The 25,612-nt window shown below is 41.7% G+C and overlaps 1 protein-coding gene across 1 annotated transcript; it reads left to right on the forward strand.

Annotated features, from left to right (window-relative positions):
- The first annotated feature begins 353 nt into the window (after positions 1 to 353).
- On the forward strand, positions 354 to 25,378 carry LOC149436342 (uncharacterized). Its single transcript, XM_089661708.1, has 11 exons — positions 354 to 398; positions 859 to 906; positions 3,443 to 3,725; positions 7,997 to 8,151; positions 8,802 to 8,855; positions 11,076 to 11,358; positions 16,479 to 16,651; positions 18,628 to 18,690; positions 20,227 to 20,476; positions 22,986 to 23,140; positions 24,988 to 25,378. Exons 1-11 carry the CDS (start codon positions 356 to 358, stop codon positions 25,278 to 25,280), a joined length of 1,800 nt encoding a protein of 599 aa, XP_089517834.1. The 5' UTR covers positions 354 to 355; the 3' UTR covers positions 25,281 to 25,378.
- The last annotated feature ends 234 nt before the right edge of the window (positions 25,379 to 25,612 follow it).

A 25,612-nucleotide genomic window follows, 5' to 3' on the forward strand; every position in this document is an offset into this window, starting at 1 on the left:
GATATTCTGATAGTCTGTGGAGTTAAGCGTTAAGAATATTATTATTATTATTATTATTATTTTAGTGTATTATTATTATTGTTGTTATTATTATTATTATTGTTATTTTTAGTGTATTATTTTTAGTGTATTATTTTTATTATTATTTTTTTATTATTATTATTATTTTAGTGTATTATTATTGTTGTTATTATTATTATTATTATTGTTATTTAGTGTATTATGTTTAGTGTATTATTTTTAGTGTATTATTTTTATTATTATTTTTTTATTATTATTATTATTATTATTATTAATAATGATATATAGTTATAAAATAATTTAATGGCTGCCTGTTATTATTTTAACAGAGAAAATGGATCTCGAACCTGAAAAGAAGCCAAAAACTCTGAACTCAGGTAGGATTTTCAAGCTGTGCATGGTAAGAGGTTAGACTTAATTGTGCAAAATAATTGTTACATTTTACAGTTTACCGTAAAAAGAAAAGATATGCTGATAGCAGGGGCGGACTGACAACTCATGGGGCCCCCGGGCAATAGGGGATCATGAGGCCCAAACTCAAAAAAGCCTATGAAAAAGGTACCAGGGGCATCTCATGGGGCCCCCTACTGACCCCGGGCCCTCGGGCAGTGCCTGAGTTTCCAAATGGTCAGTCTGCCCCTGGCTGATAGTCTGTAGAGGTAAGCGTTAAGAATATTATTATTTTAGTGTATTATTATTATTGTTATTATTATTGTTATTTTTAGTGTATTATTTTTATTATTATTTATATTTTTATTATTTTTTTTTTAATATTATTATTAATAATGATATATAGTTATAAAATAATTTTATGACTACCTGTTATTATTTCAACAGAGAGAAAGGATCTCAAACCTGAAAAGAAGCACAAAAATCTGAACGCAGGTAGGATTTTTAAGCTGTGTATGAAAAGAGGTTAGACTTATGCAAAACAATAATAATAATAATTATAATAACAACAACAAAAACAAATGTAATAATAAAATAATAATAATAATAAATATAAATAATAATAATAATAATATATTTCTTATTATTATTATTATTATTATTATTATTATTATATTTGTTATCATTATTATTATTATATAAATATATTATTAATAACAACAATAACAACAAATATAATAATAATAATAAAAATAATATTTCTTATTATTTTATTATTATTATATTTGTTATCATTATTATTATTATTATTATTATTTTATTATTATAGTTGTTGTTTTTATTATTATTATTATTATTATTATTATTATTATTATTATTATTATTAATAATAATAATAATAACAACAGATATAATAATAATAATAATAAAAACAACAACTATAATAATAAAATAATAATAATAATAATAATGATAACAAATATAATAATAATAAAATAATAAGAAATATTATTTTTATTATTATTATTATTATATTTTTTGTTATTGTTGTTATTAATAATATATTAATATAATAATAATAATGATAACAAATATAATAATAATAAAATAATAAGAAATATTATTTTTATTATTATTATTATATTTGTTGTTATTGTTGTTGTTATTAATAATATATTAATATAATATTAATTATAATAACAACAACAACAACAAATGTAATAATAAAATAATAATAATAATAAATATAAATAATAATAATATATTTCTTATTATTATTATTATTATTATATTTGTTATCATTATTATTATTATATTAATATATTATTAATAACAACAACAATAACAACAAATATAATAATAATAATAAAAATAATATTTCTTATTATTTTATTATTATTATATTTGTTATCATTATTATTATTATTATTATTTTATTATTATAGTTGTTGTTTTTATTATTATTATTATTATTATTATTATTATAAATAATAATAATAATAACAACAGATATAATAATAATAATAATAATAATAATAATAAAAACAACAACTATAATAATAAAATAATAATAATAATAATAATGATAACAAATATAATAATAATAATAATAATATTAATATTTCTTATTATTTTATTATTATTATATTTGTTATCATTATTATTATTTTATTATTATAGTTGTTGTTTTTATTATTATTATTATTATCCATAAGTCTGAAATGTTTATTACTTCCACAATATTCTCATTTTGAAAACGAGCCGATACTGTGCAGGTCATTGCTGGGGTCAGTATAAAGACGTAGTGTGGGTGGGGCCACAGGGGGAAGTTTCTCCTGGCACAAAATTTTTAGGAGGGGTGCCAGGAAGCTGTCAAAGCCAACAACCAATCATAGGCAGCAGAGGCATTGCCCGCCCCCCAGGCACGCCCCTTGCATATGTGCCAAGGTTATGTAGTTGGTATTCTTTCAATTTCTCAAACAGATCGAATAAAACACTTTAATTTGTACATTTAACAGACCAAACAGAAAAGTTGGTTGTCAGAGCGGACGTACACTTTAAGGATCCACAATCCTCTCTGACAGTTTGCAGTATGGCGTAGCGTTATCCTGAGTTTTAATTTTAATTATCGCCACAATTCTCATAGTTTGGGGGGTTTTCTTTCTACTTTTTCATTTTATTTGACAGTGGTGAATGTTATCAATAATGGCTGTAAAATGTAATTAGAATTTAAAATGTATTATAATATTTTTTGTCTATAAGCAACTGTCTTTTTTTTGCATCAGCTTTCATTTTTTTAAAGCAACTGCCTTTTTTTTTTAAATAGCAACTGTCTTTTTTTTTTTTAAAGCAATTCATTTTTTTTAATCAACTGTCATTTTTTCAAAGCAACTGCCATTTTAAAAAAAGCAACTATCATTATTTTTAAAAGCAACTGTCATTTTTTTAACCAGCTGTTATTTTTTTCAAAGCAACTACCATTTTATTTTATTTTTTTATAAGCAACTGTCATTTTTTTAAAGCAACTAATTTTTTTAATGAGCTTTAATTTTTTTCAAAGCAACTGCCATTTTATTATGTTGTTTAAAGCAACTATTATTTTATTAAAGCAACTGCCATTTTTCTATCTTTTTTAATAATTTTAGTGCCGAAAATGGCTTTGAACAAAGCCTCTCGGTCCAGCACTTACGGAGTCAGCTCGCCCAGAAATACCATTGTAATTGTCTAAAAGCAACTGTCATTTAAAAAAAAATAAGCAACTGTCATTTTTTAAATCAGCTATCATTTTTTCAAAGCAACTGCCATTTTTTGAAGCAACTGTAATTGTTCTTTCTTTTTTTAATCTAATTTTTTTTCCCAGTCCTGGTGCCAAAACTTGTTTTGAACAAAGCCTCTCAGTCCAGCACTTATGGAGTCAGCTCGCCCAGAAACACCATTGTAAATGTCTAAATGCAACTGCCATTTTAAAAAAAAATCAACTGCCATTTTTTAAAAAAAAGCAACTGACATTTTTTAATATTTTTTTTTTCAGTCATGGTGCCAAAACTTGCTTTGAATAAAGCCTCTCAGTCCAGCATTTACGGACTCAGCTCGCCCAGAAACGCCATTGATAATTACTTGGACAACAAAACCCCCGAGACAAACTGCGCGGTGACCACGGTGGAGTACGAACCATGGTGGGCCGTCTCACTGGAATCCAACTACATCGTCTCCGCCATCGCCATCACCAACAGGGGGGACTGCTGTGCGTCTGATCTGGACGGAGCCGAGATTCGTGTAGGATATCATGACAAGGACTGGAGGAGGAATCCCCTGTAAGATGAATTTTTTTTTTTTCGCCGTACCCCAACAGCGCCAGTATGCTGGGCATTTATTTATATCACAGGACCGGGGAGAATGTTCTTCCCTGGAATTATTCATTTATTTAATTTTATTATATATATTTCATTTATTATATACAGTTGTGTTGAAAATACTAGCAGTCAGACATCACTAACCGGATCAATCGCTGTTTTTGGTGGAAATGATATTTCTACATGGCAGATAATTTCCTAGCAGGTGTAGTAGAGTCATAGAAATCCAACAGACCCAACAGTCATGACATGCATGCTGCTGATTCTGTGTCATTGCATCACTCATTGAAAGGGGCGTGTTCAAAATAATAGCCGTGTGGAGTTCTATTAGTGACGTCATTCATTCTTTGGTGGCAATTATTGCCCTTATTTAAGGAAGGAAGGCAGCAAATGTTGGACATGCTGGTTACAGTGCATTTCTCTCTGAAATTCTGAGGAAAATGGGTCGTTCCAGACATTGTTCAGAAGAACAGCGTACCTTGATTAAAAAGTTAATTGGAGAGGGGAAAACATATAAAGAAGTGCAGAAAATGATCGGCTGCTCAGCTAAAATGATGGCAAATGCTTTAAAATGGCAACCAAAACCTGAAAGACGCGGAAGAAAGCGAAAAACTACCATTGGAATGGATAGAAGAATAGCCAAAATGGGGCAGACTCAGCCAACAATCAGCTCCAGGAAGATGAAAGAAGGTGTGACGTTCCCTGTGAGGACTCAGCCAACAATCAGCTCCAGGAAGATGAAAGAAGGTGTGATGTTCCCTGTGAGGACTCAGCCAACAATCAGCTCCAGGAAGATGAAAGAAGGTGTGACGTTCCCTGTGAGGACTGTTACAATTAGAAGACGTCTATGTGAAGCCAAGCTATCTGCAAGAAGCCCCCGCAAAGTCCCACTGTTGGGAAAAAGACGTGCTGAAGAGGTTACAATCTGCCAAAGAGCACATTGACTGGCCTAAAGAGAAATGGCCCAACATTTTGTGGACTGATGGAAGGAAGATTGTTCTTTTTGGGTCTAGTGGGCGGAGACAGTTTGTCAGACGACCCCCAAACACTGAATTCAAGCCACAGTACACTGTGAAGACCGTGAAGCATGGTGGTGCAAGCATCATGATATGGGGGTGTTTCTCATACTACGGTGTTGGGCCTATTTATCGCATACCAGGGATCATGGATCAGTCTGAATCCATCAGAATACTTGAAGAGGTCATGCTGCCTTATGCTGAAGAGGAAATGCCCTTGAAATGGGTGTTCCAACAAGACAACGACCCCAAACACACCAGTAAACGGGCAACATCTTGGTTCCAGACCAACAAGATGGACGTTATGGAGTGGCCAGCCCAATCCCCAGATCTTCATCCAATAGAAAACTTGTGCGGTGACATCAAAAATGCCGTTTCTGAGGCAAAACCAAGAAATAGAGAAGAACTGTGGAATGTGGTCCAATCATCCTGGGCTGGAATACCTGATCACAGGGGCCAGAAGTTGGGGGACTCCATGCAACACAGATGTACAGCAGTTCTCAGAAACAGTGCGACTACAACCAAATATTCATGAAGTCATTCAAAGGAAAGCAAAATCTTCAAACATTTCTCAGTTTATATAGTGAATGTTGGAGTTTGTAAAGAAGAATACAAACACGGAGATTTTTTTTGAACGTCTAATATTCACTTTTCTTCCATTTTTTTAAAGAAGGAACAACACAAATTTGTTGTATTTTTCTTCATGTTGTGATTTGGAATAGAATGTGTCGTGTTCCCAATGCATTTGTGTGGATGGAAATAAAAGGATTAGAAGGATTTGCAGCTTTAGTCACTTTTTTCAACACACTGCGATTATTTTGAACACAACTGTATATTGTGTGTGTATATATATATATATATATATATATATACAGTCAGGTCCATAAATATTGGGACATGGACACAATTCTAACATTTTTGGCTCTATACACCACAATGGATTTGAAATGAAATGAACAAGATGTGCTTTAACTGCAGACTGTCAGCTTTGATTTGAGGGTATTTGCATCCAAATCAGGTGAACGGTGTAGGAATTACAACAGTTTGCATATGTGCCTCCCACTTGTTAAGGGACCAAAAGTAATGGGAAAGAATAATAATCATAAATCAAACTTTCACTTTTTAATACTTGGTTGCAAATCCTTTGCAGTCAATGACAGCCTGAAGTGTGGAACGCATAGACATCAGCAGACGCTGGGTGTCATCCCTGGTGATGCTCTGCCAGGCCTTTACTGCAACTGTCTTCAGTTCCTGCTTGTTCTTGGGGCATTTTCCCTTCAGTTTTGTCTTCAGCAAGTGAAATGCTCAATCGGATTCAGGTCAGGTGATTGGCCATTGCAGAACATTCCACTTCTTTGGTGGCTTTTGCAGTCTGCTTTGGGTCATTGTCCATCTGCACTGTGAAGCGTCCAATGAGTTGTGAAGCATTTGGCTGAATATGAGCCGATAATATTCCCGAAACACTTCACAATTCATCCGGCTGCTTCTGTCAGCCGTCACATCATCAATAAATACAAGAGAAGCAGTTCCATTGGCAGCCATACATGCCCACGCCATGACACTACCACCACCATGATCACTGATGAGGTGGTATGCTGAGGACCATGAGCAGTTCCTTCTCCATACTCTTCTCTTCCCATCACTCTGGTACAAGTTGATGTCGGTCTCATCTCTCCATAGGATGTTGTTCCAGAACTGTGAAGGCTTTTTTACATGTCGTTTGGCAAACTCTAATCTGGCCTTCCTGTGTTTGAGGCTCACCAATGGTTTCCATCTTGTGGTGAACCCTCTGTATTCACTCTGGTGAAGTCTTCTCCTGATTGGTGACTTTGACACACATACACCTACCTCCTGAAGAGTGTTCTTGATCTGGCCAACTGTTGTGAAGGGTGTTTTCTTCACCAGGGAAAGAATTCTTCGCTCATCCACCACAGTTGTTTTCCGTGGTCTTCCGGGTCTTTTGGTGTTGCTGAGCTCACCGGTGCGTTCCTTCTTTTTAAGAATGTTCCAAACAGTTGTTTTGGCCACGCCTAATGTTTTTGCTATCTCTCTGATGGGTTTGTTTGTTTTTTCAGCCTAATGATGGCTTCACTGACAGTGACAGCTCTTTGGATCTCATCTTGAGAGTTGACAGCAACAGATTCCAAATGCAAATAGCACACTTGAAATGAGCTCTGGACCTTTTATCTGCTCATTGTAATTGGGATAATGAGGGATTAACACACACCTGGCCATGGAACAGCTGAGAAGCCAATTGTCCCATTACTTTTGGTCCCTTAACAAGTGGGAGGCACATATGCAAACTGTTGTAATTCCTACACCGTTCACCTGATTTGGATGTAAATACCCTCAAATTAAAGCTGACAGTCTGCAGGTAAAGCACATCTTGTTCGTTTCATTTCAAGTCCATTGTGGTGGTGTATAGAGCCAAAAATGTTAGAATTGTGTCGATGTCCCAATATTTATGGACCTAACTGTATATATATAAATATATATATATAATCTATTATATTTATATATATTTCATTTATTATGTAGTATATTTATATATTTAATTAATTATATAGTGTATTTATATATATTTCATTTATTATATAGTATATTTATATAGTTAATTAATTATATAGTATATTTATATATATTTCATTTATTATATAATATATTTAATTAATTATATAGTATATTTATATATATTTCATTTATTATATAGTATATTTATATATATATTTCATTTATTATATAGTATATTTATATATTTAATTAATTATATAGTGTATTTATATATATTTCATTTATTATATAGTATATTTATATATATTTCATTTATTATATAGTATATTTATATATTTAATTAATTATATAGTGTATTTATATATATTTCATTTATTATATAGTATATTTATATATTTCATTAATTATATAGTATATTTATATATATTTCATTTATTTTATAATATATTTATATATTTAATTAATTATATAGTATATTTATATATATTTCATTTATTATATAATATATTTATATAGTTAATTAATTATATAGTATATTTATATATATTTCATTTATTATATAGTATATTTATATATTTAATTAATTATATTGTATATTTATATATATTTCATTTATTATATATTATATTTATATATATTTCATTTATGGAGTGTATAGCATGGAAACTTTTGAAACCTTTAACAATCTTTTTGTCGCCTACGCAGCTGTGGCATAATATCTTCCGTTGGACTTGGAAAGACACGATTGTTTAAATGTAACGGAATGGGAGGGAAATTTGTGACCATCGTGATCCCGGACAGGAACTCCTCTCTTTCCCTGTGTGAGGTGCAGGTGTTTGGAAACAAGGTAGAAAAACCTGGTAAGTATTAGTAATGTGCGGACCGGACCAGTTCCAGTCCTGACAATTTCCTCATACGCAGAAAAATTAGAACTTTGTTTTTGGGGGGCTAGAAAATTATTTAGAACGCCCAAAACATCAAACAGGCGGACCTCGGTGTACGAACGCCTCGATTAACGTGATTTTCGCTTTACGAATGAAAATCCAATGAAAATAATCGCTCGGTTTACAAATTTTTTTCGCAATATAAACGGATTAATTGGTTTTCAGTGCATTTACGAATGAATTTTTCATCATGTCCCTGGACAGTATTTATGCCTTTAAAGTGCACTTTATAAAGAGATAAAAGACTTTTTTTTACTTGCTAAGCTAAGCACGAAATTGTGACCTAAAATTAAAATAATTTTTTTTTCTCCTAAAAATGTTTATAAACATTAGGTGACATAAAAAATTGCCACAAGTATCTTTTTATTCTAAAATATAAAAATATATAATGTTCTGGGGGGGGGGTTACGTTATTTTATAGCCACAAATGCAAATTTTTACATGTGTGAAAAAAAAAAATAAAAAAAAATTGCTCTTGTGCGGACGTGTTTGAATCTCAGTGCGTTACATTATTAGGAGGGCAGTCAGAAGGAGACTTTATAATGAAATTTGTGCACTTTTTACAGTTTCATATTGTTCTTGGGATGAAGATGTTCAATCGCGGGAGAAAAATCACAGTGGTAAGAATCATTAAAAATGAAAAAAAAAATAATACCCGCTTCGATATCAGACACTTTCACCCCCTTCCTGCCCAGGCCAATTTACATCCATTCAGACTAATTGTTTTATCATTTTATTATTTTATCATTTGTTTTAGAGCTTTTTTTGGTGGTTTTTATTCACGACTGGGTTTATTTTTTTTTATATAAATGAAAAAAAAAACCACAAAATTTATGGAAAAAAAAAGCTTTTTTCTTTGTTATACAATGTTGCAAATAAATAATCTCTCTTCTTCAATTTAGGACAAAACTGGGAGATATATAATTGATAATTGATCGATCCTGATGTACTGATCTCATTTCTAGAGGCCCTAAAGCGTCAGGATGGTACAAATCCCCCCAAATGTCAGGACAGTACAAATCCCCCCAAATGTCAGGATGGTACAAATCCCCCCAAATGTCAGGACGATACAAATCCCTCCAAATGTCAGGATGGTACAAATCCCCCCAAATGTCAGGACGATACAAATCCCTCCAAATGTCAGGACGGTACAAATCCCTCCAAATGTCAGGACAGTACAAATCCCTCCAAATGTCAGGACGGTACAAATCCCTCCAAATGTCAGGACGGTACAAATCCCCCCAAATGTCAGGACAGTACAAATCCCCCCAAATGTCAGGATGGTACAAATCCCCCCAAATGTCAGGACGGCACAAATCCCCCCAAATGTCAGGACAGTACAAATCCCCCCAAATGTCAGGATGGTACAAATCCCCCCCAAATGTCAGGACGATACAAATCCCTCCAAATGTCAGGACGGTACAAATCCCCCCCAAATGTCAGGACAGTACAAATCCCCCCAAATGTCAGGAGGGTACAAATCCCCCCAAATGTCAGAATGGTACAAATCTCCCCCAAATGTCAGGAGGGTACAAATCCCTCCAAATGTCAGGACGGTACAAATCCCTCCAAATGTCAGGACGGTACAAATCCCCCCAAATGTCAGGACGGTACAAATCCCCCCCCAAATGTCAGGACTGTACAAATCCCCCCCAAATGTCAGGACAGTACAAATCTCCCCCAAATGTCAGGAGGGTACAAATCCCTCCAAATGTCAGGACGGTACAAATCCCCCCAAATGTCAGGACGGTACAAATCCCCCCAAATGTCAGGACTGTACAAATCCTCCCCAAATGTCAGGACGGTACAAATCCCCCCAAATGTCAGGACGGCACAAATCCCCCAAATGTCAGGATAGTACAAATCCCCCCAAAATGTCAGGACTGTACAAATCCCCCCAAATATCAGGACGGTACAAATACCCTCCAAATGTCAGGATGGTACAAATCCCCCCAAATGTCAGGATGGTACAAATACCCCCCAAATGTCAGGACGGTACAAATCCCCCAAATGTCAGGACAGTACAAATCCCCCAAATGTCAGGACGGTACAAATACCCCCCAAATGTCAGGATGGTACAAATACCCCCCAAATGTCAGGACAGTACAAATCCCCCAAATATCAGGACGGTACAAATCCCCCCAAAATGTCAGGATGGTACAAATCCCCCCAAATGTCAGGATGGTACAAATCCCCCCAAATGTCAGGATGGTACAAACACCCCCAAATATCAAGACGGTACAAATCCCCCCAAATGACCCCTTTTTGGAAAGTAGACAGTCTGAGGTATTTAATAAGAGGAATGGCGAGATTTTTGAAGTCAAAATTTTTTGTCACACTTTTTTTTGGAAAATGAAGAAATGACATAAAATAAATGTTTTTCTTTTTACATGCAGTCACCGGAGCAGTACAGGGCCACCGTATGACTGGTGGGGGGTGATCACAGTGATAGCCAATCGCAGGCAATCACAGCAATCCAGTGATCGGGAATAGGTCCTCCTGGGTCCTGGTCAATAGTAAGAGGCTGGAAGCTGTCCATGACAGCTCAGTCCGTGCACTGGGAGCGTGCTGTGAATAAAGACATTTTATTATAATAAATGTGATCATGTTACTTCTACTCAGGGGCGGACTGACAACTCATGGGGCCCCCGGGCAATAAGGGATCATGGGGCCCCTGTGTCCTTGCCCAAACTCAAAAAAGCCTATGAAAAAGGTACCAGGGGCATCTCATGGGGCCCCCTACTGACCCCGGGCCCTCAGGCAGTGCCCGAGTTTCCAAATGGTCAGTCCGGCCCTGCTTCTACTTATGTAAATACAACAGCCAAACCGGTCTCTTCCAGCCACAAATATGGCCCCGCAGGGCTTAGCATCTCAGCCACCGTACGGCGGGTACCAGTATGGAAAAGAAGCCAAGCTGGCCAATGATGAAAATTTGAACAGCAATTACTACGGAGGCAGCTGCACCCACACCAACGAGGAATGGGAACCTTGGTGGACGGTGGATTTAAAATCCAGAATGAACGTTTCCTCCGTCGTCCTGACCGTTCGAAGTGACTGCTGCATCCAGAGGCTCTACGGGGCCGAGATCCGCATAGGGAACGCCAAAAATCGAGACAACCCCAGGTAAGCGTATTTACTAATGTTGTTCCTAAAGGGTATCGGCGTTTCCAGCAATTCAAGGAAAACAGGGGCAGGGGAGTCTGCGTTGCCCCGGAACAATTGGCTTCATTTGTTGGGTTTTCTAAATAAAAGAAATAAGGGAAAATAATGATTGTAATAAATAGATAATAAAATTGTGCGGAAGAAAGACGGCCATGTGGGAGCACTGCTACCATGGGTGACCAGCTTGGCTGTCAGGGTCTGGATCTGGACCTGGGACCTCTGCAGTGTCTGGATTTAGCTCTTGTTGATGGGCCACCTGAGATGCTGGACTTGTTTCTGGTGAACCTTGAACTCTTTGCTCCTCCCATGAACTTCCTATATAAGCCACGCCTTTGCACTTCCTGTTTGCCAGATTAGTGAGCTCTCTCCAGCTGATATCTCACACCTTTGTGTACCTGAAGATGTTCTTATCGTTGCTACCACTTGTTATTGACCCCTGGTTTGTTCATTGACTATGCTTCCATCTGATCCCTTCCAGCTGCTACTCATTGCTGACCCCTGGTTTGTTCATTGACTATGCTTCGATCTCATCCCTTCCAGCTACTACTCATTGCTGACCCCTGGCTTGTTCGTTGACTACGCTTCCATCTCATCCCTTCCAGCTACTACTCATTGCTGACCCCTGGCTTGTTCGTTGACTACGCTTCAATCTGATCCCTTCCAGCTACTACTCATTGCTGACCCCTGGTTTGTTCGTTGACTACGCTTCCATCTCATCCCTTCCAGCTACTACTCATTGCTGACCCCTGGTTTGTTCGTTGACTACGCTTCCATCTCATCCCTTCCAGCTACTACTCATTGCTGATCCCTGGCTTGTTCGTTGACTACGCTTCCATCTGATCCCTCCCAGCTACTACTCATTGCTGACCCCTGGCTTGTTCATTGACTACGCTTCCATCTCATCCCTTCCAGCTGCTACTCATTGCTGACCCCTGGTTTGTTCATCGACTACGCTTCCATCTCATCCCTTCCAGCTACTACTCATTGCTGACCCCTGGTTTGTTCATCGACTACGCTTCCATCTCATCCCTTCCAGCTACTACTCATTGCTGACCCCTGGCTTGTTCATCGACTACGCTTCCATCTGATCCCTTCCAGCTACTACTCATTGCTGACCCCTGGTTTGTTCATCGACTACGCTTCCATCTCATCCCTTCCAGCTACTACTCATTGCTGACCCCTGGTTTGTTCATCGACTACGCTTCCATCTCATCCCTTCCAGCTGCTACTCATTGCTGACCCGTGGCTTGTTCATTGACTACGCTTCCATCTGATCCCTTCCAGCTACTACTCATTGCTGACCCCTGGTTTGTACATCGACTACGCTTCCATCTCATCCCTTCCAGCTACTACTCATTGCTGACCCCTGGCTTGTTCATTGACTACGCTTCCATCTCATCCCTTCTAGCTGCTACTCATTGCTGACCCCTGGCTTGTTCATTGACTACGCTTCCATCTGATCCCTTCCAGCTACTACTCATTGCTGACCCCTGGCTTGTTCATTGACTACGCTTCCATCTGATCCCTTCCAGCTACTACTCATTGCTGACCCCTGGCTTGTACATCGACTACGCTTCCATCTCATCCCTTCCAGCTATGTTGCTTATGTGCTTCATCTGCTACCTGACTTCTGCTTACTCTCTTCCTCCTGAGAGCCACCACCTGGCATTAGCATGCAGTGAAACTCATCTCCACCATCCACCATATGAAGCTCCATCACCTCCATTATCCAACATCAAGAGCTCCATCACCTCCATCATCCACCATCATGAGCTCCATCACCTCCATCATCCACCATCAGGAGCTCCATCACCTCATCATCCACCATCTGGAGCTCTGGTGAAGTCCAGCTAGTGCTTAGACCCCATGCCTCGGGTGAGCCTGGGTCATCCACTAGCGGATCTGCTTGTGTATTAATCCAGCTGAATGACTCGTGAATCAGCCAATGGCCTCCAAGCCTGACTCCAGACCATGACAACTGAACTGAAAACTGTGAGCTCCACGAGATTAACCCCTTGTGGTTGGCTATTGATTTTTAGAGTCGCTGCGGGCTTTCAGATAAAAGTGATCTGGGCAGCTTAAGATCACTTTTATGGGCTTCTGAAAGTGTGCCCCCCACCCCCACTGGAAGGCACCCATAGTGTTTTATGGGTACTCCTTTTCATCCAGAACCAGAAGCCACCACCATGGTAAATGGCTCCCACAGCGACAGCTGGAGATAATTGGGGAACATCCAATCCCCCATCCATGCCATGACTGATGAACTCTCGGATAAAAAGGAAGGATCACCCGATGTCCAGAGAATTGCACCTATAAACAGCCTAATAAATTATTTCCCAGATCATCAGCTCCATCCAATGGCCAAAATGTGGTTTCGTTTTCTCATCTCAATGAAGACGTATACTGCATTTTGGCCACTAGATGGCGCTGCCGATCATAGAAATGGATGGATTACATTGGTCAACACACTTCTTCTGGCATAAGGTATTCCAATGGTTTTAAGGTAATTTTGGGGTGCTGATTCCAAATCTGACATCAGTTTTTGTCTATAACATCAGGTTTTTGAGATATCAAATATTTCATTTTCAATAAAAACAGCAAATTTATGGTCATATATGAATAGCTATACAGGCATACATACAAGAATAACATTATTATTATACAGTATTTATAAAGCGCTGATAGTTCGCTCAGCGCTGTACATTACAATGGTGGACAATACATGAGACAATACAGTAACAATACAATACACGAGGGGTTCGAGGGCCCTGCTCCTTGGAGCTTACAATCTAGGAGGGAGGGGATAGTGGTACAGGAGGAATAGCTGTGGGGGATGGAATGGTTGGAAGAGTGGAGGAGATCGGCAGCTAGAGGGCGGGGTAGGCTTCCCTGAAGAGATGGGTTTTCAAGATAAGATACAATATACAATAATAATGAAACAAACATTTAATGAGCCATAGCACAAAGTTGTGAGTGACCGCATATCAATGTGAGTGACCGCATATCAATGTGAGTGAATGCATATCAATGTGAGTGACCGCATATCAATGTGAGTGACCGCATATCAATGTGAGTGAATGCATATTAGAATCGGATAGAATCCTTCTGCGCTAAACAGATATAATAATATATATATACACAAGCAGCTACTACCTTAACCTATACCAGAGGTGTAAAATGATAATTATTATACAGGATTTATATAGCGCCGACAGTTTGCTCAGCGCTGTACATTAAGGTGAAGGACAATACATGAGACAGTACAGTAACTATACGATTCGATACACGAGGGGTTCGAGGGCCCTGCTCCTTGGAGCTTACAATCTAGGATAATAACTAATACTGGTGTAGCGCTATATAATAAATGTCAATAAAATTGAATAAATATATATTAAAACATAAACGTGAGTAAGTGATAAATCCTTCAAGGATCTATATACGTGATTCATCAAGTGATAATGTGCAAAATATACCTGGTCCCAAATATGGACCTATAATACAGTGCAAAAAAACACACACAATCCCAGATAGGGATAAATAGCGTGATACAGTGAGCACCAAACAATGAAATTACTGAAAGTGCTGAAACTCCCAATAAATATATAAAAAACTAATAAATACATACATAAATACAATTGATAAAGTCCAAACAATGTGCAAACAATTTGGACTTTATCAATTTATTGCTAGTATTTATTCATATTCATTATGTATTTATTAGTTTTTTACATATTTATTGGGAGTTTCAGCACTTTCAGTGATTTCATTGTTTGGTGTTTCATTGTTTCAATACACGAGGGGTTCGAGGGCCCTACTCCTTGGAGCTTACAATCTAGGAGGGAGGGGATAGTGGTACAGGAGGAGATAGCTGTGGGGAAAGGAGTGGTAGAAAGAGTGGAGGAGATCAGTAATTAGCAGGGGGTGGGGTAGGCTTTCCTGAAGAGATAGGTTTTCAGAGTGCGCCTAAAGGAGAGGAGAGTAGGTGATAGTCTGATGGATTGGGGTAGGGAGTTCCAGAGGATGGGGAAGCCCTGGAGAAGTCCTGGAGATGGGCATGGGGAGGAGGAGACCAGGGAACTAGAGAGTAGGAGGTCTTGTGAGGAGCAAAGATTGCGTTTTGGGTAGTAGATGGATACCAGATCGGTGATGTAGTTTGGGGCATTATTATGAACAGCTTTGTACGTCAGTGTTAGCATTTTGAATTTCATGCGTTGGGCAATCGGAAGCCAGTGGAGGGATTGGCAGAGGGGGGTGGAGGACTGAGTGGAGGCCAGTGGAGGGATTGGCAGAGAGGGGTGGAGGACTGAGTGGAGGCCAGTGGAGGGATTGGCAGAGAGGGGTGGAGGACTGAGTGGAGGCCAGTGGAGGGATTGGCAGAGAGGGGTGGAGGACACTGAGTGGAGGCCAGTGGAGGGATTGGCAGAGGGGGGTGGAGGACACTGAGTGGAGGACAGTGGAGGGATTGGCAGAGGGGGTGGAGGACACTGAATGGAGGCCAGTGGAGGGATTGGCAGAGGGGGTGGAGGACACTGAATGGAGGCCAGTGGAGGGATTGGCAGAGAGGGGTGTAGGACACTGAGTGGATTGGCAGAGGGGGGTGGTGGATACGGAGTGGTTGGTAAGGTGGATGAGTCTGGCCGCAGCATTCAAGATAGACTGAAGCGGGGATAGCCTGCGGTGGGGTAAGCCGATGAGGAGGGAGTTACAGTAGTCAAGGTGTGAAATAATAAGGGAGTGAATGTGGATATCTACACACTATAAACACACTATCCTAAAAATGCAGCACCGTATTTTAACACTAAAGCAGTCACTGACTCGCAACAACTTGCAATCATAAGTGATAAAGAGTTAATTTCGGTGTAAAATCAATGAAAATGGGGTATGCCGATAGCATAACAATGGGATGTGATAGAACAAATCTGAGATCAGATTTGGAATCAGCACCCTGAAATTAGCCTAAAACAGCTGCAAAAGTCCAGGCCAGAATATTTTTATTATTTTTTGTTGACCAGTGTTATAGACAATATGGGGAATGTCGTCCATTGTGCGGGGGGTTGATGATATGTCTCGCTTCTCCCAAGATGTGCTCAGATTCCATCCCACCTTGAACCAGGAGACACCTTCTACTTTGACTGCGAAGGAATGGAAGGGCGCTATGTGTCCATTGTTATCCCGAACCGCAAGGAGTGGTTGCATATCTGTGAAGTGCAAGTGTTTGCCAAACCCACCGAGAGCCAATCAGAGGGCAGAGAAGGTCAGTAACCACTCCCACTGAAAGGGACTGTTGGACTGAGAGAACGTTTTGTGTTACTACACAAGATCGATGTCAGGTGGGTCATTTCTGTTTAAACTGGAGAAAACGTTAGTCAGCTGTGATTGTTGCCGTAATACCCACACGGCGGCTATAAAAGGGGTAAATAAAATGAAGTGCATAATTATAGCTATGGGGCCCAGAAGCACAGGGGGCCCTGCCTTGGTAAACAGTAATTCATACACATGACCATAGCATTTTGCCCATGAAAGGTGAACGTAGACTCACCGGCCACTTTATTAGGTCCACCTTGCTAGTACCAGTTGGTCCCCCTTTTGCCTTCAGAACTGCCTTCATTCTTTGTGGTGTCAATTCAACAAGGTGTTGGAAACATTCCTCAGAGATTTGGGTCCATATTGACGTGATAGCATCACGCAGTTGCTGCAGATTTGTTGACTGCACATCCGTGAAATGTTGATACAAGGCAGGATGGATCCACCACACCATGACAACACCACCACCAACCTGAACCATGGATACAAGGCAGGATGGATCCACCACACCATGACACCACCAAAACCAGCCTGAACTGTTAATACAAGGCAGGATGGATCCACCACACCATGAAACCACCACTACCAGCCTGAACCATTGATGCAAGGCAGGATGGATCCACCACACCATGACACCACCACCACCAGCCTGAACTGTTGATACAAGGAAGGATGGATCCACCACACCATGACACCACCACCACCAGCCTGAACTGTTGATACAAGGCAGGATGGATCCACCACACCATGACACCACCACCAGCCTGAACCATTGATACAAGGCAGGATGGATCCACCACACCATGACACCACCACCACCAGCCTGAACCATTGATACAAGGCAGGATGGATCCACCACACCATGACACCACCACCACCAGCCTGAACCATTGATACAAGGCAGGATGGATCCACCACACCATGACACCACCACCACCAGCCTGAACCATTGATACAAGGCAGGATGGATCCATCACACCATGACACCACCACCACCAGCCTGAACCGTTGATACAAGGCAGGATGGATCTGTGCTTTCCTGTTGCTTACACCAATTTCTGACCTTACCATCTGAATGTCGCAGCTGAAATCCAGACTCATCAGACCAGGCAACGTTCCTCCAATCTTCTATTGTTCAATTTTGGTGATCCTGTGCGAATTGCAGCCTCCATTTCCTGTTCTTAGCTGACAGGAGTGGCACCCGGTGTGGTCTTCTGCTGCTGTTGCCCATCTGCTTCAAGGTTGGAGGTGTTGTGCGTTCAGAAATGGTATTCTGCATACCTTGGTTGTAATGAGGAGTTATTGGAGTTCCTGTTGCCTTTCTATCATCTTCAACCAGTCTGCCCATTCTCCTCTGACACCAACAAGGCATTTTCCTCCACAGAACTGCCACTCACTGGAGATTCTCTTTTTCGGACCATTCTCTGTAAACCCTAGAGATGGCTGTGCAGGAAAATCCCAGGAGATCAGCAGTTTTTGAAATACTTACACCAGCCCATCTGGCACCAACCGTGTCACGTTCAGAGTCATTTAAACCCCATTTCTTCCCCATTCTGATGCTCGGTTTGAACTTCAGCAAGTCGTCTTCCCCACGTCTAGATGCCTCAATGCATGGAGTTGCTGCCGTGTGATTGGCTGATTAGCAGTTTGTGTCACCAAGCCATTGAACCGGTGTTGATTAGCAATTTGTGTTGCCAAGCAATGGAACAAGACCTAATAAAGTGGCCGATGAGCATATAAGAAAAAGCCCGCACGCTATTCAAAAATATATGAAAAAAATACAATGAAGGTAAATAATCAGAAAGCAAATATCACCACAAAATGTGCGCTCATCACCACAACAGAACAAATATTACAAACAGTAAAGTGCTATCTGAATAAAGCGTGTTACAAAATGTATCTCTTTTTTTTTTTACATTTCTTTAGTGAAACTAAAAGACAAAGATAGAAAAAACGTATCTAAAGAACATAAATCAAAGGTAGAAACGGGTAAGTTTCTGGTTCCAGTATTGCAAACTAGACTTTCTAGGAGAAAGGGTTTCTGGGTAATTGTGCCCTGCGAGCCATGTGCCCGCTTGGTTCTCAAAGTGTAACTAAAACCAAGAGCAAGAATTATGGATGAGCTTTGGATACGGGGGGGGGGGGGGAAGGGGTGTATTTACCACAAGGCAAACAAGGCATTTGCCTAGGGCAGCATTTTTCAGGGGGGGGGGCAGCACTGCCCCTTGGAAGAAGAGACGAAAGAAGGGACACACACGACATGGAGACCTGGTGGGTTCCGAGAGATGCTGTGGGTTTTATGATGGTGTATGCACAGCCCGACTCTCATTCCTGGGGATGTCCAGAGCTGTGAAGGTGAGTGTCTTTCTCCCTCGCCATGGGGGATGGTGGCTGGTGTATGGGGGGCAGTGGTAGTTGAAGGCTCATGGAGGGTAGGGGTGTTCTTGGTCAATGTCAGGCTCTTTCTGCGGTTGGGCACACCAATTTTTGTGTTGCCTAGGGCAGCACAAACCCTAAATACACCACTGGAGGGGGGGATAAAACCCTTGTATTTGGCCATTTTGTCCTCCTGACTCCTTGGATGCTGAAATCTGGTCAACTAAGAATCCCACCACTGTTGTGTACAGTCCATCAGCTCTGGATATTCTATCATCATGGCTTGGTTCACTCTCTTTGCCAGGCAACTTGAGTACTGCTTTGAAGCGACTTTCAGGGAATGCTGGGTCTTCTTCCTGTAATGTCGGATCAAAATCACGTCAATATAGATGAGTATCCGACTTGGAGGAAACTTCCATTAACCACTTCCCGTCCGGCCCATGTATATAAACAGCCGGACGGTGGCAGTGCAGGGTCGGGTGGCTGTTTATAAACGGCCTCCCCGGCCCTTGCTTGTGCGCGAGAGTAGGCGGCACCGCGATCCTCCGGATACAGTGGAACACCGATCATCGTACGGGGCCTCTGTGTGAGTTCCCGATCATGTGATCACTGATTGGCCAAGCATACCTCCTTTGAAGCCACTTACTCCCTAGGAGGTGTTAGAAATGACGTCTCCAGGGCTTCTTCAGCTGGATGGTCTTACTGTCATAAACCTCTACAGGAAACCTAAGGGGGGGGGGGTGCTGAGGTGATGGAACTGATGGTAAATAAGGTGCAGGAATTGAGACCCCTATCAGAAGTTCACAATAATATTAAAAATTATTATAAGCCCAAAATAGCCATCACAATACCAGCCCTGGTTCCTTCTGCAGCCCAATTTCCACAAGAGGTGAAGTAAAAACATGGGCAGAGGGTTTATGAGCATCTCCGATGGTCCCGGTGTCCAGGTGAAGGGGATCCATAAACATCTATCCAAATTTTATTACAAAAGAACCCCGCATCCACAGAATCCTAAACCCGTACGTAACCCACAAGAAGGTAGAAACTCCTATTTAGCGTGGACCAAAATGCTCAAGAAAAAACAAATCGTTCCTGATCCTCTGGGGCAGAGGTCTCCTTACAATAATCGGTCTTCTGATTATTTTTCAGTGTTTGCAAAAGAAATTATACTGTCTAAGGTATCTCTGTCCAGTAAGAAGAACAGCACTGAGGTGAAGCAAACAGAAGATCCAACCAAGTGTGCCGTAACCGAAGAGGAGTATGAGCCGTGGTGGAGGGCCGAACTGCGTACAACCTTTAAAATTCACTCCGTGGCACTGACCAATAGAGGTGGCTCCGATCTCAGGGGGGTAGAGATTCGTGTTGGACACAATGGCTCAGACTGGAGGAATAGCAGCATGTAAGAACCTGTTTTTGCTTGGTTTAGTGAGTGGGGGATCAGCAGAGCTGGGGGTTACTACAGATGGAGAGTACCGCAAGGCTGGGGGTTACTGCTGATGGAGAGATCAGCAGAACTGGGGGTTACTACTGAGTGGGGGATCAGCAGAGCTGGGGGTTACTACTGAGTGGGGGATCAGCAGAGCTGGGGGTTACTACTGATGGAGAGATAAGCTGAGCTGGAGGTTACTACTGAGTGGGGGATCAGCAGAGCTGGAGGTTACTACAGATGGAGAGATCAGCAAGGCTGGGGGTTACTGCTGATGGAGAGATCAGCAGAGCTGGGGGTTACTACTGATTGGGGGATCAGCAGAGCTGGGGGTTACTACTGAGCAGGGGATCAGCAGAGCTGGGGGTTACTACTGAGCAGGGGATCAGCAGAACTGGGGGTTACTACTGAGCAGGGGATCAGCAGAGCTGGGGGTTACTACTGAGCAGGGGATCAGCAGAACTGGGGGTTACTACTGAGTGGGAGATCAGCAGAGCTGGGGGTTACTACTGAGCAGGGGATCAGTAGATCTGGCGGTTACTACTGATGGAGATATCAGTAGAGCTGGGGGTTACTACTGAGCAGGGGATCAGTAGATCTGGTGATTACCACTGAGTGGGGTATCAACAGAGCTGGGAGTACTACTGAGCAGGGGATCTGCTGAAGGAGGATTCCAATGAGCAGGGGATCTTCTGAACAGGGGTACTAATGAGCTGGGGATCTGCTGAGTGGGGGTACTGCTGAGTTGAGGTTCTACTGGGCCCCTTTAAAACAAATAGAAAATTAACACACACATCGAGCATTTGCCAAGCATCATTAAAGCTTCAAAAAAGCATCAAAAAAGCATGTTGAAGCGGTAGGAATGTGTTGAAGTCAAAGCAAATGTGAATGAGCCCTTGTGCATGAAAATGGTGGACACTGGGCAGGAGCACGTATGGGTTACAATTGGTTGCTGACCAATAATATTGAACACGTTTCTTCTAAAGCAGTGTTTCTCAAACTAGTCTTCAGAAGATATTTATAGGTGGCAACCCCTCAAGTATGACATGGACAATCATTGGGGATTCCTGGGAAAAGCAAGTCCAGTTCTATATTTCCATGCACATATAATCAGAATACTTGGGTGCTGTCATGAAGGATTCCTGAAAGGGTTTTAGGGAACCATATCTATCGGATTCTAAAATGTCAGTTTGTGGTGTTGTAAGCGGGACCTGCAGAATCATTTTGGACCCTTTTTACACTTTGACTTGCTTGTTGTATCAGATTTTGTACAACTTATTGTTTTACATACAAAGCAAACATTCTCAACCAAGGCTCTGTGGAACCCTCAAGGCTCCTTAAGAGTTTGCTAGGGGTAGTGAATTGTCCATGGACCCTTCACCAATGACCACCAATGTAAAGGGGCCTTTCTCCAGTGACCACATTAAAGGGCACTTCTCCACTGGTCAGAAATGTAAGGGGACCCTTCTTTGCTGAGCACCAATGTAATGGGGCACTTCTACACTATCCACCTAGCAAAGGAATCCCTTCCCATATACCTCCACCAATACCAAGAGAGACTTTCCCCTCTGACTGCTAGGGTTGAGCTTTGAGGTCGTGTCAACCATGAGATCGAACTAAGCGCAAGCTGAATGGGTGAACTTAATGGACAGATTTGGCCAGCTTGCCCACCTTCCTGAAATCTCCGGCTACTCCAACTGGTAGTCATTCATTGAGTGGTGATATTACTATGGCCACTAATTTAGGTTTCTGGCCACCCATCCGCCATCTTGTTTAAAATTGTAAACAAGCCGGTGAGCGTCCAGGGTAACATCACTGGTCAATGGCTTCAACTGGATGGTTTGTTGACATTCAGCTCCTGGCCAGTGAGAGTCCAGCAAGAGAGTATTTCCCACAAGGAGGGCTTGAGTTTGTGTAGGCGAATCAACGGAGCATCGTTCATTGCGATTGAAGAAGGATCTACATTGCTGGATGATGCGATTGATGTTGGGTTTGCGTTAAACATTGTGGACCTTTTTTTAGTATGTGGTGTCTTGAAACATTTTTGTGAAAAGGTAACAGCCCTGCACTCATTCACATGAGTGTAGGGGGGGGGGGGGTTATCTGAGTGCACCGTTACCTCAGGGCAGGGGCAGACTGACCATTCTAGCACTCGGGCACTGCCCGAGGGCCCGGAGTCAGTAGGCGGGTCCCATAAAATGCCCCTGGTACCTTTTTATAGGTTTTTTTGGGTATGTTTTGAGTGTGGGCAAGGACACAGGGGCCCCATGATCCCCAACTGCCTGGGGGCCCCATGAGTTGTCAGTCCGCCCCTGCTCAGGGGGCTTCCAGATTCTGATGTTTCCTTTCACAGATTTGCATATCAGCCAGGTCCCATCCTTTCCTGGATGCCCAGATAAGGAGGTTGTATAGATTTTGGGAGGGGCATGCCATTTTTTTTTCTTTGCCTAGACAAATAATTTTAGTTGCCTCCCCTTTCCAGCTGCAGCACAGTCTCCTCCATTGGACTTGGTGAAACCTACTTATTTACGTGTCATTTGCTGGAAGGAAAATTCATCACCATAGTTATCCCAGACAAGATGGCATCACTTGCCCTGTGTGAAGTCCAGGTCTTTGTTCAAGAAGCTGAAGGATCCGGTAAGTTCATGGGACATTTTGGTGCTCACCCCAAATAATGTCAGTATCGCAAGTTATATACTATGTGTCACGTACCTGGTCGAAGGCCGAAGTAATGAGGGCTCCCCTTGAAGATGGTGACAGTAGGAGCTGCGCCCAAAGAAGCACAGGTTGCCAGCTACGTGGTTGCCCAACGGTCTTGGAGGGACTCCTTATGAAGCTGGACCACAATCACGGTAGGCCAGATGACCCTTGGATGAGAAGGCGGGTCTGAGCAACAGGCTACAACAGAAGGCTTAGTCAGGAGTCAGTGCCAGGGTCATATACAGAGGATCAGTGAGGAACAGATGCAAAAGCAAAGTCAGGCACCAGCTAGGGTCATACACTGGGAGCAAGAAGAAGCAGAGTCTGTGAGAGCGAGCCGAGGTCAGAGCCAGGAGAGGAGCTGAAGACAGGTCCAGGGAACAGGTAATCCAAGAGTATAGAGCACGCAGCAAAACAGGATACAGCAAGCTGACGATAAACCAGCAACTTCTGAGCAAGATTATAGTCTTTATAAAGGCCATTGGGCGCCAGTAACTAGTGCACGCTGTTGCGCATGAACGCTAGCCACGCATTCCTGCGCATATTCGAATGGACATGTTGAAGATTGGCACATCTGCCAGGTCTACGACTATTCAGGTTAGACCTTTGACACAAAGGGGGACCTTTACTATAACTGGAGCACTCAGAATCTGGGGCAGCTGTGCATGGCAGCCAATCAGCTTCTAACTTCAACTTGTTCAAATAAGCTACAACAACGAAATCTGGAAACTGATTGGCTCCCATGCACAGCTGCCCCAGATTTTGGACAGTTGGCAACTTCTGCGCACTGTGCGCTCTGTCATGTGACGTGGCCTACCACTTGGTGGCTGAGTGGCTGTTGTTCCCAGTGGCTTCCACTTTGTTATAATCCCACTAACAGTTGAGCGTGGAATATTTAGTAGCCAGGAAATGTCACGGATGGACTTATTGCCCAGGTGGCCACCTATCACGGGACCACGCTTGGAGTCACTGAGCTTCTGAGAGTGACCCATTCTTTCACCAATGTTTGTAGAAGCCGTCTGCATGCCTAGGGCATGATTGTATACACCTGTGTCCATGGAGGGGATTGGAACACCTGAATCACATGATTGGGAGGGGATTGGAACACCTGAATCACATGATATGGAGGGGATTGGAGCACCTGAATCACATGATAAGGAGGGGATTGGAACACCTGAATCACATGATATGGAGGGGATTGGAACACCTGAATCACATGATTGGGAGGGGATTGGAACACCTGAATCACATGATATGGAGGGGATTGGAACACCTGAATCACATGATATGGAGGGGATTGGAACACCTGAATCACATGATATGGAGGGGATTGGAACACCTGAATCACATGATATGGAGGGGATTGGAACACCTGAATCACATGATTGGGAGGGGATTGGAACACCTGAATCACATGATTGGGAGGGGATTGGAACACCTGAATCACATGATTGGGAGGGCGGGCCCAATACTTTTGGCAATATACTGTAAATATCTGCCGGGTTCTTTATATATATCATAAACTTTAAATATTTACAGATTCATTGTTAAGCCTGGAAACAGGTTTTCTGTTATGATGGCCGTCTCCTGAGACCCCCCCCCCCACCTTCCCCCATTTCTACAGGAATGTTTCTGCAATATGAAATGTATTATCGGTGTGCCATTGGGCAATATGTCGCCTCGTGTAGCTGCTTAAAATTGTTCTGCTTCAGTTGAATGAATCGAAGCCGTGAGGATCGTTCCTTTCGGTGATCTCAATATCTCATTGTGTTTGAACTCCTTAGGTGATGGTCCAAGTTCGGTTGGAGATGAGGAGTTCCAGCAGCCAAATCATGGAGGTAATGGCTTACATGAAGGACTGGTCACCATTGATGATAGTTTACTTCAAAACTCACCCTACGTCTCAGGACACACTAGTTCCCAGGGCTTTCTTTCAGAGGGAACGCAGGAGAACGCAGTTCCAGCACCGAATGTATGTAATCGTATGGGGAGCTGGGGAGTGCTGGGGGGTCTATTAATGCTGGTCTATTGTTACTGGAAGGGATATACTGTTGAGGACGGAGTCTATTGTTTCTGACTGCTGGGAAATCTGTTGTCGCTGGGGGGTATTTTGTTGTGCGGGTCCATTGTTGCTGGGGATATCTGTCTGCAGTCTCTGGTCATCTCCTGTACTATGTCCGCAGTCTCTGATCATCTCCTGTACTGTGTCCGCACTCTCTGATCATCTCCTGTACTGTGTCCGCAGTCTCTGGTCATCTCCTGTACTGTGTCCGCAGTCTCCGGTCATCTCCTGTACTGTGTCCGCAGTCTCCGGTCATCTCCTGTACTGTGTCCGCAGTCTCCGGTCATCTCCTGTACTGTGTCCGCAGTCTCCGGTCATCTCCTGTACTGTGTCCGCAGTCTCTGGTC

This window comes from Staurois parvus, unplaced genomic scaffold (assembly GCF_062004578.1).
Source record: "Staurois parvus isolate SC_StPar_1 unplaced genomic scaffold, SC_StPar_1.0 ptg001375l, whole genome shotgun sequence".
NCBI lineage: Eukaryota > Metazoa > Chordata > Amphibia > Anura > Ranidae > Staurois > Staurois parvus.